The 12,428-nt window shown below is 44.6% G+C and overlaps 1 protein-coding gene across 1 annotated transcript; it reads right to left on the reverse strand.

Annotated features, from left to right (window-relative positions):
- Positions 1-922: 922 nt before the first annotated feature.
- Positions 923-9,188, reverse strand: CISD3 (CDGSH iron sulfur domain 3). The gene is made up of 4 exons (XM_007482327.3): positions 8,310-9,188; positions 7,417-7,464; positions 2,242-2,355; positions 923-1,447 (listed from the first exon to the last, which is right to left on the reverse strand). Exons 1-4 carry the CDS (start codon positions 8,355-8,357, stop codon positions 1,268-1,270), a joined length of 390 nt encoding a protein of 129 aa, XP_007482389.1. The 5' UTR covers positions 8,358-9,188; the 3' UTR covers positions 923-1,267.
- Between the last annotated feature and the right edge of the window lie 3,240 nt (positions 9,189-12,428).

The raw sequence follows: 12,428 nt of genomic DNA on the forward strand, positions 1-12,428 counted from the left end.
ACTCGGGGTCACACAGCTAGCGAGAGGCCCTGATGGGATTTGAAACTAGGTCTTCCTGACTCCCAAATTCAGCATTCCATCCCTGACTCCAGGCCACCGCCATGCTCTTGGCCTGGCCTCCCAATGGTCCCCAGAGGTGGCGACAACAGCAACTGTTGCCCCTGTTGTAGAAATGAGGATATTGAGGCCTTTAGAGATTGGGTGACTTAAGTCAGGATCACACAGCTAACAGAGAGCCCCCAAAGTCTAGTGTGCTCAGACTTAGCGTGCTTATACATGTTAGAGTTAGGATTTGAATCCAGGCTATCCCAGAGTTACTTCTGCTCCCATCCTCTACATTTTAATTCCTAGAATTGTCATATTCCTTACCTGGAAAGATTTTTTCTTAAGGGACTGTCAGATGGGGGAAAGGGGACAAGGCTGGGGAACCTTGAAACCATTATTATTATTAGTATTCCTGCAGGGGCAGCCAGGTGGCTCAATGGCTAGAGTAAAGACCTGGAGTTAGGATGACTTATCTTCTGAATTCAAATCCGACCTCAGACACTTACCAGTTGTCTGACCTTGGACAAGTCTCTAAACCAGTTTGTCTCAGTTTCTTTGTCAGTAAAGTGGGCTGGAGAAGGAAATAGCAAACCACTCCAGTATCTTTGCCAAGAAAACCCCAAATGGGGTCATGAAGAGTCAGACTGAAAAACAACAAACTTATCACTGTTTGCCAGGTAAATGGGACAAGTATTTGGTGTACCCCCACCAAAATACATTCTAACAAGCCTCAGTTTCTTCATATGTCAAATGAGAGGCTGGGTGAGAGGCTGGTATCTTATGTTAGGAAGACCTCAAATGGGGAGAGATCCTGGAAACAGCTCATCTACTCATGTTAATGAAAAAAAGAATTAGAAAATTAAGAAAAAGCAACACATTGAGAAAAACCATTACTAGGTATTTTTAATGGTGCCAGATGGGAATGAATTCCTGCTCCTAGGTCCCAGGCTGTGGGGGAAAGGACCAGGGACCCTTACACTCTGACCACCAGGTCAGGATATCAAATCCAGGGGGAGACACCCACCATCTCCTACCTTTGGAGGAGATACGTGCAGAGTCCAGATCCAGATGTGGAACAACATCAGGGTCTTGGGAGGATGGAGCAGTGTGGCATTGGGGTCCTCAGAAATGGGCAAGTCCTCCAAGGTGCCTGGGAAGAAGGCTCCCATGTCACAAGAGCTATTCCTAGCCCAAACCCAAGGCCTTCAGGGTGACATACTGATCAGAGTGGGGAGCCCACTTGAGCACACTGTATTTTCTGACTCTTGTGAGTGCCATCACAATACGGGGGTTTCTGCGTGGCCTTGCAGGTGCAAAGAGACACTGTACGGTTTTCTTTAACTTTGAACCAGAGGGGGAACAGGCCCGTTCCCTGGAAGAGGTGGGAGCCATCACAGAAGGGCTGCAGGGGAAAGAAGATTGTAAGCATAAACACTCAGGCCCATGCTTGCAGGTCGATGTCCCATAGGGTATGAGCAGGGATGGAGAGGGAAGTGGGAAGGAACCTGATCTTGGTGCACAGGAGCTATCCAGCAAGTCAAGGTGGGGAAGCCTAGGGATGGCTTCTTGGAAATACTGAGTTGTATTTTCAAAGGCAGGGAGAGGAAAAGGAATTGGTAAGAAAGGGGGAGATCAGGACGGTTATGTCCCCCAAAAAACGGGCCCAGATTGTGAGTGACCTCCTCCTTTCCCCCTGACTTTCAGAAAGTTTTCCTAAGGGAGGGAAGGTGGAAGAGTCTTGGAACCCTGAAAGAGAGGGCAGCCAGGGGTATGGTCCCATAGGATACTAGGGATGTCTCCTACCTAACACGCACTCTTTTTTTTCCTCCTTCTATTTTCAAGCTTATTAATTCTGAAATTCCCTTATCTGACCACAATCTATTGGCATTGCACTTTTCCTTCTGCCCTGAAACCTCTAATCCTGTTCTTCTTCCACACAATGACTTCCCCTTTCTTTTCCAGACCACCCCCTCTGTACCAGCTGCCCTCCTCCTTTCACTCTCTTGACCTTTTGGTCAACTAGTTCCACTCTACTATCCCCTTAAGTGTCTTGTCCCCTTATTTTGTCACTGATCTTTCCATGCCAAGTCTCAATCTTGGATCACTTCCACCATTCACTGTCTATTCCTATGAATAAGGTGCTGCATGAAGCTAAAGAAAATCGTCACCAACATTCACTCTTAGGGAGAGTCCTACCTGGTTCTTACTTCGGCCACAAACACACCACTTATATCTTTTTCCTCCTTTCAGCTCTACTTTGATGGGAGTTTTCTGAGCAATCAGTGGCTTCTTTCTTGGAATCCACTTCCCCTATGGATAAAGGGGTAATAATTAATTAATTAATCATCTTTATTCCAAGCAGGACTTTCTACAAAAAACTTTGAATTTATTGAGGGTTTTTTCCCCATTTATTTTTCTTCTTTCCAAGTCACTCTCCCATGGGGGGAGGAGAAATGACCTTATAACAAATGTGCATAATTAAGCAAAATGAATTCCCTTGATGGCCATGTCAAAAGATGTGTTTCATTCTTCATATTAGTCTATCATCCCTCTGTCAGGAGAAGGTAACATATTTCAACATTGATCCTCTGAAATCAGGGTTAGTAATTTCTCTGATCAGTCTTTCAAAATTGTTTGTTTGGGGGGCAGCTGGGTCACTCAGTTGATTGAGAACCAGGCCTAGAGATGGGAGGTCCTGGTTCAAATATGGCCTCAGACACTTCCCAGCTGTGTAACCCTGGGCAAGTCACTTAACACCCATTGCCTAGTTCAGTGTTGTCAAAGACATGGCACACATGCAGAGACTGTACTCGGGAGCCTCTCCAATTCCCCTCTTCCCTTTGCCAGAGGACATTTTTTGCATGTCCCACCCCTCTGTCCAGCCACCCAAAGCAAGCACTTTCTCCCTCAACTCTCTCCAGTAAAATTCTGGGGTTCATAGACAGCTTGAACTTGCCCTCTGGGCACTCGAACTTGGAAAAGGTAAACCAGTGAGGGCCTAGCCCTTACTGCTCTTCTGCCTTGGAACCAATACACAGTATTGATGCTAAGATGAAAGGTAAGGGTTTAAAAAAAATTGTTTGTTTTACACAGAAAAAGAAATTTGATTTATCATTTGTTTATATGAGCATATGATTTGAGGTTTTGGTTTTAAAACATTACTCTTACAAACATGAATATGGAAATAGTTTTTGAGTGATAATATACATATAACCCAGTGGAACTGCTTTTCAGCTCTGGGAGGGGGAAGAGAAGAGGTAAGACAACATGTAATCATGGGAAAATTATTTAAAATTAATTAAGATTTTAAATTTATTTTAATTTTGTTTGAATGGAAAATTTTTATTTAATTAATTTAGAATATTTTTCCATGGTTACATGATTCATGTTCTTTCCCTCCCTTCCTTCCTCCCCCCTCTAGTAGCCAACATGCAATTCCACTGGGTTTTTTACATGTGTCATTGATCAAGACCTATTTCTGTATTATTGATAGTTGCACCAGAGTGGTTGCTTAGAGTCTACATCCCCAGTCATATCCCCATTGACCCATGTGATCAAGCAGTTGTTTTTCTTCAGTGTTTCTGCTCCCACAGTTCTTTCTCTGGATGTGGATAGCAATCTTTCTCATAAGTCTCTCAGAATTGTCCTGGATCACTGCATTGACACTAATGGAGAAGTCCATCACCTTCAATTGTACCACAGTGTCTCAGTCTCTGTGTACAGTGTTCTCCTGGCTCTGCTCCTCTCACTCTGCATCACTTCCTGGAGGTCGTTCCAGTCTCCATGGAATTCCTCCACTTTATTATTCCTTTTAGCACAACAGTATTCCATCACCAACATATACCACAATTTGCTCAGCCATTCCCCAATTAAAGGGCATTCTCTCATTTTCCAATTTTTTGCCACCACAAAGAGCACAGCTATGAATATTTTTGCACATGTCTTTTTCCTTATTATCTCTTGGAATATAAACCCAGCAGAATAGTTGGGTCAATTCACAACTCCACCAGCAATGCATTAATGTCCCAATTTTGCCATATCCCCTCCAACTAAATTTTTTGTTATATAATTTTCACCTGGGGCCCATAAACTTGGTTTTTATCTTAATTCTTTTCTAGATTTTATATATATTTTTCCAATTACATGTAAAAACTATTTTTGACATTTCTATTTAAAAATTTTGAGTTCCAAATTCTTGACCTCCCTTTCCCTTGAGAAGGCAAGACATTTGATATAGATTATACCTGTGCTGTCATGCAAAACCTATATCCATATCAGCCACATTGCTAAAGAAAACAGACTCTGCGAAGCCCTAAGAAAAATAAAGTAAAAAAAAAGCTTGCTTTAATCTACATTCAGGACCACCCCTCCCACCAGTTATTTCTCTGGAGGAGGTTTTCCATAAGGAGTCCTTTGGCATCATCTTGGATCACTATATTGCTGAGAATAGCTAAGCCATTCAAATATTGCTATTACTCGGTATACTGTTCTCCTGGTCCTGCTTACTTCATTTTGCATCAGTTCATGTAAGTCTTTCTAGTTTTTTTCCTGAAATCATCCTGCCCATTATTGCTTATATAGTATATAGATTCCATCACAATCATACATCCCAACTAGGTTCGATCTTCCCCCAGTTTATGGGCATCTCCTCCATTTCCAGTTCTTGTAAATCACAAAAAAAAGTGACTATAAATATTTTTAACAAATAGGTCCTTTCACCTATCTTTAATCTCTTTGGGATACAGACCTAGTAATGGTAATTGCTGGGTCAAAGGGTATACACAGATTTATTTATTTGTTTGTTTGTTTTTAAACCCTTACTTTCTGCCTTAGAATTACTATTGGGTGTTGGTTCCAAGGCAGAAGAGCAGTAAGGGCTAGGTAATGGGGGTTAAGTGACTTGCCCAGGGTGACACAACTAGGAAATGTCTGAGGCCACATTTGAACCCAGGACCTCCTATCTCTGGACCTGGCTCTCAATCCACTGAGCCATTTAGTTGCCCCACTATGCACGCATTTTTTTGGACATAATGAACTTTTTAAAAATAGTTTGATAAATATTTTTGGCTTCCCCTGTATTCCTATGTAGTTCATAAATTGAAAAATATTATTCTAAGTTAGGCTTTACCAGCCTGCCAAAGGAATCATTGACACCCACAAAAAGGATAAAAACCTTTGATTTTCATTTGTTGTTCAGTCATTTCTGACTCTTCATGACCCATGTGGGGTTTTCCTGGCAAAGATCCTGGAGTGCTTTGCCATTTCTTACTCCAGTTCATCTTATAGATGAGGATACTGAGGCCAACAGAATGAAGTGACTTGCCCAAGGCCACCCAGCTAGTAAGTGTGTGAAGCCAAATTTGAACTCATGAAGATAAGTCTTCTTGACTCCAGGCCTGGTACTCTATCCACTGTGCCATCTGGTTGCCCAAGAACCCCTGATACAGAGCTTTAAGTTTTGCTTTCTTTGTATTATTTAACATCATAATTGTCATCACAGAAAGCCTGTAAGCCAGGCACTATCACCATCCTCATTTTTACAGATGAAGAAACTGAGGTGCAGCATATATATCTGAGATAGAAACTGCATCCAAGTTTTCCTAACTAAATCCAGGATTCTAGCCATTATTACAAGCTACTTCAAGGGAAGCATGACAAAGCCTGTAATCCTATGATCTTTTTTCCTCTCTGATTAAATGTGTGTAGGCAGAGATCATTCCCCTAGAATGATATGAAATGGGTCACTGGGATCCAGAGAAGATCAGTGATAAGCTTCAAGACATTCAATGAGTAATGATTATTCCTATGACCCCATGATAAAGATGGGAATGCTGAGATCTGCTAATTCCCAAGGGCACAGATTTCCTTCTTTTTGGTCCTGGGCAACTGGTTCCACTTTCATCAACTGACCTGGTGACTTATTCCCCAGAACCAGGAAGGATTTGGAGTCCTTTCTTTGCATATATAGGGCAGCAACTAGGTGGTGAAGTGGACAGAGAACAGGGCTTGTGGATATAGTCAGGAAGACCTGAGTTTAATTCAAATTCAGCCTCTGGCACTTTCTAGCTGTGTGACCCTGGGCAAGCCACTCAACCCTGTTTGCCTCAATTTCTTCATCTGTAAAATGAGCTGGAGAAGGAAATGACTAACCACTTCTTTACCAAGAGATACCTGGGTACTCAATGGATTGAGAACAAGGCCCAGAGATAAGAGGTTCTGGGTTCAAATCTGGCCTTGACACTTTCTAGCTGTGTGACCATGAGCAAGTCACTTAAGTCCTTACCAGTCTTCTGCCTTAGAACCATTATAGAACGTTGATTCTAAGATGGAAGGTGAGGGTTTTTTTAAAAAGAAAGAAAACCTCAAATATAGTAAGAGTCAGGCACCATTGATGAGCAACAAATATATATGGGGGGGGGGAGAGGAGAGAAACAGAAAGAGGGAAAAAAGAGAAAAATGCAAATAGGGTAACTAAGAGTCAGGCATCACTGAAGAACAACATATAGTGTATATATATATATTATATATATATATATATATATATATAGAGAGAGAGAGAGAGAGAGAGAGAAAGAGAGAGAGAAACAAAGACAAAGAAGAAAAAAGAGGAAAGAAACAGGGACAGAGAGAGACAGAGAGGCAGACAGAGACAGAGGGAAAGAAAGAAAGGAATAAAGGAACAAAGGAAGAAAAGACCTCAAATAGGGTAACTAAGAGTCAGGCATCACTGAAGAACAACATATAGTGTATATATATATATTATATATATATATATATATATATAGAGAGAGAGAGAGAGAGAGAGAGAGAAAGAGAGAGAGAAACAAAGACAAAGAAGAAAAAAGAGGAAAGAAACAGGGACAGAGAGAGACAGAGAGGCAGACAGAGACAGAGGGAAAGAAAGAAAGGAATAAAGGAACAAAGGAAGAAAAGACCTCAAATAGGGTAACTAAGAGTCAGGCACCACTGAAAAACAACAAACATATATAGAGGCAGGAAGTAGGAAGAAAAAAGACAGGGAGAGAAAGAGGCAGAGAGAGAGAGAAGAGAGATATACAAACATCTCTACTTGTAGATTAATCTATTTCTGTCTCTCTCTGATCTATCAACTTTCTTTCTAAATCTCTACCTCCCTGGACTCTCTCTCTCTCTTTGGGTCTTGAAGGATGCCTTGGAAGCAGACCTAAGCAGGATGGGCACAGAATTTCAGAGAGTTAACCCTAGAGGGAATCTTACGAAATCACTGAGTTGAACCTATCACCTTCCAGATAAGGGAAATGAGGAATTGGGCTGGAAGCCTAGTGCCACATGTCTTGGTCAAAGTCCATAAGTTCTCCTGGAGGGATAGGAGGTGTGCCTGTGGGTGCTTACCAGCCAAGAGAAGAACATTCGGGTCTGGCTCCATCTTAGCTCTTCAGCCTGATGCCAGGAGGACGCAGACAAGAGTGGTGACAAGAGAATAAAAGGAAAAATAAGTTTTAAAAAGTTAATCCTAGGGCTTTTGTCTCCCCACCCCAAATATTTTCATTCCTTATAACTAGCCAAGGCTGAACAGGAAGAGGTGAAGGAGAGAGAAGGAAGCTGAAACAAGAGGGAAGGGAAGGCTAGAAGAGAAGAGAAGGAGGCAAAAGGATCAGATAAAGAGAAGAGGATTCATCCAATGATGGGAAGACCCATTCTGGAATGTAAGGCAGAGGGGCCAGAAGAGACAAGGGGAGAACCAGGAAGTCCCCAACTTCAGAGACCCTCTAGCTCAGGTCTCCTTCACTTTACAGATGAGGAAACTAAGGCCCAGGAATGTGGGGTGACTTGCCCAGGTAGAAAATAGCAGAATCAAAATTTGAACTCCTCAGATTGCAAACCTGCAGCCTTTCCGCTGTTATCCCTGGGGCTGAGGAAGGACCATAAGTTTTGGAGAGATGTTAGGCACCACAGAGGCCGACCTGTTCTGTGGGAGGGAAAGGAGGGCCTAGGGGCTCGAGGGAAGCATGAGGAAGGGAAGGCTGGAGGGGGCTGGCAGACGAGAGAAGGGAAGGAGGGGCGGAGGAGATGAAAAGAGAGAAGACTTGAAGCAGGGAAGGTCCGGAGAAACCCGAGGGGGTGAGGAATCAGGGAAAGAAGGGGTACCAGGGGGAGAAGAGAGGACCCAAGGCCAGGATCAGGGTAAGGAAGAAAGGAAGGCAGAGGATTCTTGAGGAGAGGCCAAGGTTGGGAGCCTGTGGAGATGGAAGACAGGGACTCCGTGGAGCCCTCGCGCTTCTCACCAGTGTCCGGCCCTCCAAGATCCGCAGCTTAGCCCAGATGCTGGCCATAGCCGTACTGCGTCACGGGTTCCGCCTCCGGCCCCACCCTGTGGCCCGGTCACCTTCACCGCCGGCCTCTCCGAGGGTGAATGGGTGTCTTCTCGGGCTCTCCAGCGGGGGCGCTAAAGATGCGGCCGCTCGCGCCCAAGAGTCCAAGCTGTGCGGCCGCCCTACGCCCTCGTCCTCGTCCTCGTCCTCGCCCTCGCCCTCGCCCTCTGCGCGCCTCTCTTCCTCCCTTCCTCCCTTCCTTCCTTCCCTCCCCTCCCCTTCCTGCGGGAGGCCGGTGGGGACGCGGTGGGAGGAGCGAGCCGAGCCCCGCGTGGCCCTCGCAACCCTGGGCACCAGCTGTTTTCCCCGCGGATTGCGACCCACCCCAAATCTGGGCGGGAGAGCGCCGAGGTTGCTAGAGGAGCCCCGGCGGAAAGCGCTCTAAGAGCGTCTTTGATGCGGCCATCGACGAAATTCATGTCCATTAAAGTGTAAGAGGAGCTCCTATGTGCAGAAGAATCCCTCCCGCTGCTCCCCTAAAATCTTCAATGGTTCCGTAGTACCTTCCCTGTAAAATTCTGAAATATTCAAAACTCCACAGTCAGCACTTTTCCAGCCTTATTTAGCGTCTCCTGTGCACACTACAACTACGAGGCACCAGAGTCCTGCGCGCTTCCGAAGCGTTTTTGTTCCCCCTGAACCCTGGCAAGAATGTCCCCTCTCCCTTCTTTTCACTTACTGGAATGCTTATGGCGCCTTTCCGGGGGGCTATGACCAGGTGACTCGGTCCACCAGTAGCGCTTAGAGCGTCGGACCCTCACTTAACCGATCAGCTTCCGTTTCCTCATCTGTAAAAAAAACAAACCTCCCAGCGTTGCGAATATAGAGGAAATTGAATGGGGGGGGGGGGGGGGGCAGGTAGAGGCAGACAGAGATAGGAAGAATAGATGGATGGACGGGTAGGATAGACTAGATAGACTCACACAGACAGACGGATGGATAGATAGACCTGGATGTTCAGCTGATTTTCAGATGTCTGATTCATCATTACCTCATAGATAGATAATAGACAAGTAGATAGAGGTTTTGTCATTTCTCTGATGAATATGACTTCATTACTTCATAGATAAGATGGGTAGACAAATAGATCGATGTTGTCTTTTTTTCAGTCATGTCTGACTCTTCATGACCCCATTTGGGGTTTTCTTGGCAGAGATACTGTAGTGGCTTTCCAATTCCTTCTCTGGCTCATTTTATAGATGAGGAAACTGAGTCAAGCAAGGTTAAGTGACCTGTTCAGGGTCACCCAGCTAGTAAGTGTTTGAGACCGTATTTAAACTCAAGAAGAGGAGTCTTCCTGACATATACACAATACGATAGATATATACTCATATGTACATATATAAATATACACACATCCCAATCTATTATTATACTCAATTACTTTGTCATCAAAGTCCCCAGCACTGTGAAATAGCCCACCATCAGAAACTGCTATGATGTTATCAGTGGAGATGACTGTAAAGAAGAGGCATTGCTTAGTGGATTGAGAATCAAGCAAGCCTAGAAGACCAGAGGTCCTGGGTTCAAATTTAGCCCCAGACACTTCCTAGTTGTGTGATCCTGGGCAAATCACTTCACACACACATGCACACTGCCTAGCCCTTACAGCTCTTCTGCCTTGGAACTGATACATAGTGTTGATTCTAAGACGGAAGGTGAGAGTTTAAAAAAGAAAAGAAGGGCATTATCCTCTACCGCGGCCCTCTAAGCACCATGGGATTTTCCTTTTTGTAACTGTAGCTGAAACCTTCCACACGTGTTGTCTCGCCATTAGAACGGGGGCCCCTCGGTGCTTTGCCCATAATAGTAAGCCCTTAATCGAAGCTTCATTCATTAAAAATTCTTCAGAAGTCCCCCATTGCCTCCCCAATGAAAGCGGAGACTCCTGACTGTGATTTAAGACCACCCACCACGTGGCTCCGACGCCCCAGCCCAGCCTCCGCTCTTCGTGCCGCCCACAGGAGGGGGCGGGGGCGGCGGAGGGGCGGCGCCTCATTAGAGATCACTTCGAGCAGCCCTCCTAACCGGTGCTGGAGGACAGCGGAACAGTTCGGGAGGCTAGGCGGGAAAGGAAGAGGTCAGCCGACTTTAGGCCCAGATTCCAGTCGGCAAATCGACCGCCGTTAAGTTTAGCCCGGATACTTCCGTGTAGCTAAGGCCTTTGAGTTTGCCTTCTCTCGGGTTACTAATTCTCTTGTTCCGAGAAGGCTAAGACCTCCTCGGGGCAGAAAAGGAAGGTACCGGCAGCCCTCTCGAAGCCCAACCATAAAGTCTCCTGGAAGCCCTGAAGGCATTTTATCTAGCTATCGCGGGGAGGCTTTGCATAGTTCGGGCACACTAAATAGACATTATTTAAAAACAGCTCTTACCTTCCTTTTTAGAATCAATACTGTATATTGGTTCCAAGGCAGAAGAGTGGCAAGGGCTAGGCAATGGGGGTTAAGTGACTTGCCCAGGGTCACACAGCTAGGAAATGGCTGGGGCTAGAGTGGAACCCAGAACTACCTGGCTATCCCCTAAATAGATATTTAACAAAGGTTTATTGAACTTGATTTCCTTGTGCCACCAAAAGGGGAAAGCCTGATGCTGTGTTGTTGGATACCCTGGCTGAAGGGCAAAGGTGCAAACCAGAGGCTAACCCTGAATAATAACAATAATGCAAATCTATATGGCATTGTAAGGTTTTGTTCAGTCTTGTCCAGCTCTTCATGACCCATTTGGAGTTTTCTTGGCAAAGATACTAGAGTGGTTTTACAGTTTCCTTCTCCAGTTCATTTTACAGATGAGGAAATGGAGGCAAACAGGGTGAAGTGATTTGCCCAGGGTCACACAGATGGGAAGTGTCCCAAGTCAGATTGGAACCCAGGGAAGAGTCCTCCTGACTCCAGACTCAACACTCAACTCACTATACCACCAATCTAAGGTTTACAAAACACTTTCTTTAATGCAGCCAGACTGTTTTTCTTTTTTTTTCTTTCTCTCTCTCTCTCTTCTTTATTATAAAGGTTAAGGGGAAAGATGTATTGGGAAAGGAAGGTGATAATTATTTTTATTTTAAATTTATTTATTTATTAACATTCAACTTCCCAGGTAATTCCTTCTCTCCCCATACTAGAGAAGATATCACATGACAAAAAGATAGTGTGTGTGAGAGTGAGAGAAAGAGAGAGAAAGAGAGAGACACACAGAGAGACAGAGAGACAGAGGCAGAGAGAGAGAGAGAGAGAGAGAGAGAGAGAGAGAGAGAGAGGGAGAGAGAGAGGGAGAGAGAGAGGGAGAGAGAGAGAGAGAGAGAGAGAGAGAGAGAGAGAGAGAGAGAGAGAGAGAGAGAGAGAGAGAGAGAGAGAGAGAGGGAGACGGAGAGAGAGAGAGAGAGAGCGCTCTTTGGAATTAACTCTAGATGCTTTCCAAAATGGTTGGAACAGTTCACAGTTCCACCAACAGTGTATGGTCCTCTGCAAATCTTATAGCTAATGTTTACGGTTCTTCTGATTTGTTTACCAATACCTCCCTTTATACCTAGGTCATGTATCTGTTTCCATCTTATCTTGGAAAGTGTTGAAACGTTATGGGTCTTTGTCTAGTTTCTGCCAAACTTTTTTCCAGTTTTCTCACAAATTTTTACCAAATAGTGAATTCGTATCCCCAAAATTTGGGTCTTTACTTTTGTCAAACACAGGGTTACTCTAACTTTTACAGCTGGTTGCTGTAAGACTGTTCTGTTCTACTGATCTACTTTTCTATTTCTTAGCCAGGACTGGTGATATTGAGGAGAGACAGAGACAGAGAGATAGACAGAGACAGACAGAGGAAAAGGGGAGAGAGAGGAAGAGATAGTGGGGGAGAGAAAGAGAGAGGTGGGGAGAGGAAGAGGAAGAGGAAAAAAGGGAGAGGAGGAGAGGGAGGGAGAAAGAGAAGAGAAGGACAGAGAGACATTCATAGGAACTTAATTCGGAAAGGGAGGATGCACTTTAATTCTGTGATTTAGATGTGTAAGCAGAGAGTTGGAAGACTCTTAGAGGTCCTCTA

The sequence above is a fragment of the Monodelphis domestica genome, chromosome 2, assembly GCF_027887165.1.
Source record: "Monodelphis domestica isolate mMonDom1 chromosome 2, mMonDom1.pri, whole genome shotgun sequence".
NCBI lineage: Eukaryota > Metazoa > Chordata > Mammalia > Didelphimorphia > Didelphidae > Monodelphis > Monodelphis domestica.